General features: G+C 55.8%; 1 protein-coding gene across 1 annotated transcript; it reads left to right on the plus strand.

Annotated features, from left to right (window-relative positions):
* The first annotated feature begins 650 nt into the window (after positions 1-650).
* On the plus strand, positions 651-5,144 carry TREM2 (triggering receptor expressed on myeloid cells 2). Its single transcript, XM_058555468.1, has 5 exons — positions 651-790; positions 2,324-2,674; positions 4,031-4,118; positions 4,838-5,031; positions 5,128-5,144. Exons 1-5 carry the CDS (start codon positions 751-753, stop codon positions 5,142-5,144), a joined length of 690 nt encoding a protein of 229 aa, XP_058411451.1. The 5' UTR covers positions 651-750.
* Positions 5,145-5,707: the final 563 nt, after the last annotated feature.

Raw genomic sequence — 5,707 nt, forward strand, 5'->3', positions numbered from 1 at the left:
AATAGTCCCAGTTAATATTTGTTGGGTGCTTACTGTGTGTCAGGCCTTGTTCTAAAGCACTTTGCCTGTAGAAATCCATGTTATCCTCCCAATGACACTATGCACTATTGTTATTCCCATGTTACAGATAGGGGAACTGAGACACAGAGAGGTTATGAATGTGTGGTTGCACACACAGGAAGTGAGGAAGGAGGGACTTGAAACCACTCCAGAGCCATGTTCTTTAATTGCTGCCACACTACAAGGATGCCAGCCCTGAAGGAAGGACTAGGAGGGGCTGGGGGAGGGTCCTGGACTCCAAGAGGAGCTGCTGTTCTCCATCCCCTGCAGGACTGGAACCCGAGGATGGCAGGCCCTGCAGCTGGTCTGAACACCCGTGAGGACAGTGATCCCTGCGCTAGGCTCTGCAAGGAGGCCGAGTGGCCTCGGGCCCTGACCAGCCCCAGGCGTGTGGGACTCCCCCCAGTGACCCTGGCTGGCACAGGCGGGAGGGCGGGCTGGGCTCTCAGAGGTCTGGGATCCTCAGCCTCCTGCTGCCAGGCTGCAGCGGCCGGCTCCTCCTCTGCCCTCCTCCCCCACCCCCGCACCCCCTCCCTGCATCATAAAGCCAGATCCCAGTCCCGACTCTTGCTCAATCCCCAAGAGCCGGTTCCCGTGGGCAGCGCCTGACCCTCTCCTTTCTGCAGTCCAGGAAAAGACAAGCTCTTGCACAAGGTGCCCTGCGTCTGCCCTCCGCAGGGGAAGGGTGACATGGAGCCTCTCCCGCTGCTCATCCTGCTCTCTGTCGCAGGTAGTATCCCCTCCCTCCGCCGTCGATGCCTTCTTTCCTTCCCCTTCCCGGAGTATATGGTGGGTGGGTGGGTGGGTGGGGAGCACTGAGCTGCACCACGAAGGCGGTTGGAATCCTAGGCATGTTCTGCATGCCTCCCGCCCCATATTTCTCATGCGCTCCCTCCCAGTACCAGAACCCGCTGTCAGACTCCTCATGCATGTGGAGACATAAGGGCCTGGTGGATTCTGGCCACTTGGAAAAGGAAGGACTTCTGATGGTGGCATCTCAGGCACTAGCTAGCAGTTGAGGGAAGTTTTGGGGGGCACTGGTAAGAGCCCCTAAATTATGAACCGCTTAAACATAAGACAAGCCCCAGAGGAGTGGCGGGTTGGGAGGGAGGAAGGGCAGGAGGCAAGAACTCAGGACTGGTACCTGCATCTCCCGGGTGCCCCCTCCCGTGCTGAAGGCCCTCTTGTCCTCGGCCCTGGATGGGAGGTGAGGGGACTGAAGAGTTCTGTCACTGAGTTGGGGGGATTGACCTCCAGATTCTCACACACAACTGCCTCTTCCCACTGGGAGAGGGGGCCTCCTGCTCCCCCAGAGCAGTGGGCAAAGCTGGGTGAGAGGAGAGACTGTCCCAGTGGAGGCTTGCTCCTGCAGCTTCTCAGCTGAGGGTGGAGTGGGGGAAGGTGGGAGGATTGGAGGTAGAGGGACTGACGGGGGTGGCATGTGGAGGGGGCATTGCTCTTCAGGTCTGTCTGGCTCCAAAAGGCAGGCCACCAGCTCCCCAATGCTATCTTTCAAGCTTCTGTCACCATATGGTTGACAAGGGGGTGAGGGGCAAGCCGAGAGAGGGGAAGTTGAAGCAGAGGGGTCTGGGGGCTTCCCCTGTAGCCCCTGCACTGGCGATAGGCTGGTGCTCTAAACCCATCTCCCTCACCCCAGGGAGGGTCCCAAAATAGCAGCCTCATGTCTCCCCCAAAATAACCCTGAGACGAGTCCTTATTAAAAGGGGAACACAGCCACAGAAATAGGGAAGCTGGGAGCTAGGGTCACGAAGGAGGAGGAGGCTGAGCCTGTACCAGCGTGGGTAGCTGCAGAGGAAGCAAGCCTGGCCGGGGCAGCAAGGGGATGCCCAGCCCAGCCCCCTTGGAACCAGCCCCAAGCTGGAGAGGGCCACTGGCTCTGCTCTCTTGAGATGGAGTGGGGACAGGAGGAGTCTTGGTCCCATGTGATAAAGAGAAGATGTGCGGAATAGAACTGGAGGGAACTTCGAGACAAGTGTGTCTGTAAATAGGACTAGAGAGGGTCCATTACTTCTCCAAAGATGTCCAGCAAGTCCAATGGTGAAAAAGCCAGGTCCAGGACCTGGGTTTCCTGGTTCCCCATTTCCCGCAAACACACGCCTGAGCTGTGCCACCTTCTCCCAACTTGTACGAGAACCTGAGAACCTTAAGGGAGGATTTCTGTCCTTTTGTTCACTGCACATAGTGGGTGTTCGATAAATATTTGCTAAATGAGTGAAGCAGTGAATGAATGTCTCCTCCCCAGAGCTGTCCCGAGCCCACAACACCACGGTGTTCCAGGGCATGGCAGGCCGGTCTCTGAAGGTCTTCTGCCCCTACAACTCCGTGATGCACTGGGGGAGACGCAAAGCCTGGTGTCGCCAGCTGGGTGAAGACGGCCCGTGTCAGCAGGTGGTCAGTACCCACAGCTTGTGGCTGCTGTCCTTCCTGAAGAGGCGGAATGGGAGCACGGTCATCATGGATGATGCTCTGGGTGGCACACTCACCATTACGCTGCGGAATCTTCAAGCCCACGACGCTGGCCTCTACCAGTGTCAGAGCCTCCACGGTGGCGAGGCTGACACCCTCAGGAAGGTCCTGGTGGAGGTGCTGGCTGGTGAGTGGGCAGCTGACTACACCTCTGGCCCACCTCTGGGCTGGAGCTCATGTCTTTGGTGTCTGTGCACCGGACCACCCTCTGGACTTTCAGGGACCCTGGGAAAACCCACAGTGTGAATCTTGTCCCCCAACTCGGGGCCACCATGGATGATTATGCAGGTTGCTTACTGCACCGGGGGGCCACAATGCAGCCCTGATGCCTCTTGCCAGGCTCTGCTCCCTGGTGCAGGACTATAGCGCTTGCAGGAAGGGTACCATTCTCTAATTTGCACAAGGCACCGTATGAGCGCACTGTAGTCCTGCTTCTCCAAGGAGCTTTATTCATTTGGCATCCAGTTAGGATGGAGCACTCTAGGTGGTCCTTAAGGAGTAAGAGGCGATTCATTTATTCCCTCATCCAACCATCCAACAGACCCACCAACATAAGTTAAGCACCAACCTAGTACAGAAAAACAACCTTAGAAAGGCACTCTGCTTGTGAACCTGAGCAGTGTGCTTCACCTCTCTGGGCCTCCATTTCTTCATCTTCAAATAGAGATGATGGTGTCTGTCCTGCTGACCCCACATGCAGGCTCCCATGAGGCACAAATGAGATGAGAGAGTTACGAGTCCTTGGGGGTAAGTGACAGCCCATGCCCCAGCCTCCTGCTGCTGAACTGATGTGGGATCCTCATTCCAGGCTTGACTAGGTGAGACAGGGCGGCCGTGGGGTCCTCCTCACTCCTGAGCTTTGCGCAGGGGATGTCCTCCAGGAAAGCCTTCTGCCTGTGTCTCCAGAATGTGACTGTGTCCCAAAGGAGAACAAATCTGGAGTTACATATCCCTTGTCTGGGGAGGGTAGGGGAGACCCCTTGCCCTAGACGCAAACCCCACCTCCACCACTTTTCTAAGTGGGAAGAGGGAGTAGGGGACGAGGAGACACGAATTTTCAGCCCTATCAGAGTCTAAGGCTCAGCCAACTCCCAAGAGGTTGGCAGGAAAATAATACTACCAATAATTCATTCAACAGTCAACAGCTTGACTGTTCACAGGACTTTTAAATACGTCCATCATTCCATTTGATCTTCCCAAAGACCCTGTGTGATGAGACAGTGTGAGCTGCAGTTACTGAGATCCTAGGAGATGCTGGGGACTATAGGGTGCTCTCACGGAATCCTGCAACACTAGGATTAAGGAGGTGTTCCTAATTACCCCACTTTATAGGTGAGGAAACTGAGGCTCATAGAGGTTAACAACTGGATCTGCACAGGACCAGAGCCCAGGGGCCTCACCCCTCCCAGAGGGGTTCTCCCTGCCGTGGTGGGCTGCCTCAAGGAGGAGCGGACAAGAAGCTCACAGGCTTTGTCTCCCACAGACCCCTTGGATCACCAGGACGCTGATCTCTGGATCCCCAAGGAATCTGAGATCTTTGAGGATGCCCAGGTGGAGCACAGCATCTCCAGGTACGGTGACAGGTCTGTCCCTGGGCAAACTTCCACCCTGTAGAGCCCAGGCATGGGGTGGGGAAAATTCCAAGGCGGTTAGAGCCTGAAAGGGCATGGATAGGATCTTGTCTATATGCCCCTCCAACCAGCCGGTGTGTGTTGGCATGACGGTGCCAGTTGTTAAAATATTGAAATTCTTCCATAACAGTTTGGAAATAGCTGCTGCTCCAAGACTCCTGAATGGTCAGCCTCCCGGCCCTCCCCTGGCAGCCCTCGGACATCCCCACAATTCAGCAACAGTGAAACTTTTAGTACTTTAGTACAAAACTGGGACACTCAAACCCCTGCTCCTTTGACAGGACCAGAATCAATTTTGATTGGTTCATGCCTCTGTACTGGCGTTTAAACATTGTTAATATAACCGGAGCTCACATGGGCATGCACAAACACACATACACACACCCCATACCATACCATCATGTATGACAGAAAACTACTCGGGGAGGGAAGGTGATGTGTTTAAATGCGCTCAGCAGGCAGATCCATACCTAGAACTCAGATCTCCTGTCCACAGGCTCCCCTAAGCCGCACAAAGCCCCACGCCAGAGACGGCACTGGATGAGGAGGTACCCTGAGCCCCCGGAAGCTCCTGGTGTCTCCCCACTCCTTCTCTGAGGGCAGATTGCAGTCTGTAGGCCCCCTCAAGGTCTCCCACATGCCCTCCTTGTTTCTCCAAGGAGCCTTGCAGAAGACGAGATCCCCTTCCTGCCCACGTCCATCCTTCTCCTCTTGGTCTGCATCTTTCTCAGCAAGCTGCTGGCAGCCAGCGCCCTCTGGGCTGTGGCCTGGCATGGGCAGAAACAGGGGACACCCCCAGCCAGTGGGCCGGACCGTGGCCACAACCCAGGTTACCAGCTCCAAATTCTGACAGGTGAGCTTGGAGAGCACAGCGGTGGCGGGGGGTGGACTGGGCAGGGACGGCGAGGTGGGGCTGAGAGGGGCCGTGTGAGCACTCGGTCTGTTGCAGGGGAGAGAGACACATGAGAGAAGAGGACCCCACATGGAAAGAGAGGCCCGGGAGAGGTCTGCAGAGACCACCCCAGTCTGCACACTCACCTCTCGGCCACCAAGACTCCTGGGCCTGCTTTGGAAAAGGCCACTCTGCCTGTACCCGGTTTCTCCTGGACCCTGGAAGCTGGTGTGTGTGTGTGTGTGTGTGTGTGTGTGTGTGCGCACGTGTGTGTGCGTGTGTGTGTGACTGGAACGTGGGAGGGACATCTATCAACTTCTAGACATTGGACATTAAACACTCTCACAAATGAATCCAAGATTTCATGTTCACCTGGATGATTTGGGGCATCGAGAAGGCCTTCTCTTTTGCTGCGGGGCTAGGAGAATGAATTTGGATGAGGGAAAGATAAAAGGTCTGGCTCCTCGGGGCCTAGGTCTTAGGATACCATGTCCCTCCATTCTCACAGGCTCCACACCAGCCAATCTTTCTATTCTTCTCTCTCCCTTCTCTAGAGCTAATTACCAAGTCCTGCCTCCTCCTCTGGAATTTCTCTAGAGTCTAGTCTTCGTCTCCTCTTGCCTCCCATCCATCAGTC

This window comes from Diceros bicornis, chromosome 14 (genome assembly GCF_020826845.1).
Source record: "Diceros bicornis minor isolate mBicDic1 chromosome 14, mDicBic1.mat.cur, whole genome shotgun sequence".
Taxonomy (NCBI): Eukaryota; Metazoa; Chordata; class Mammalia; order Perissodactyla; family Rhinocerotidae; genus Diceros; species Diceros bicornis.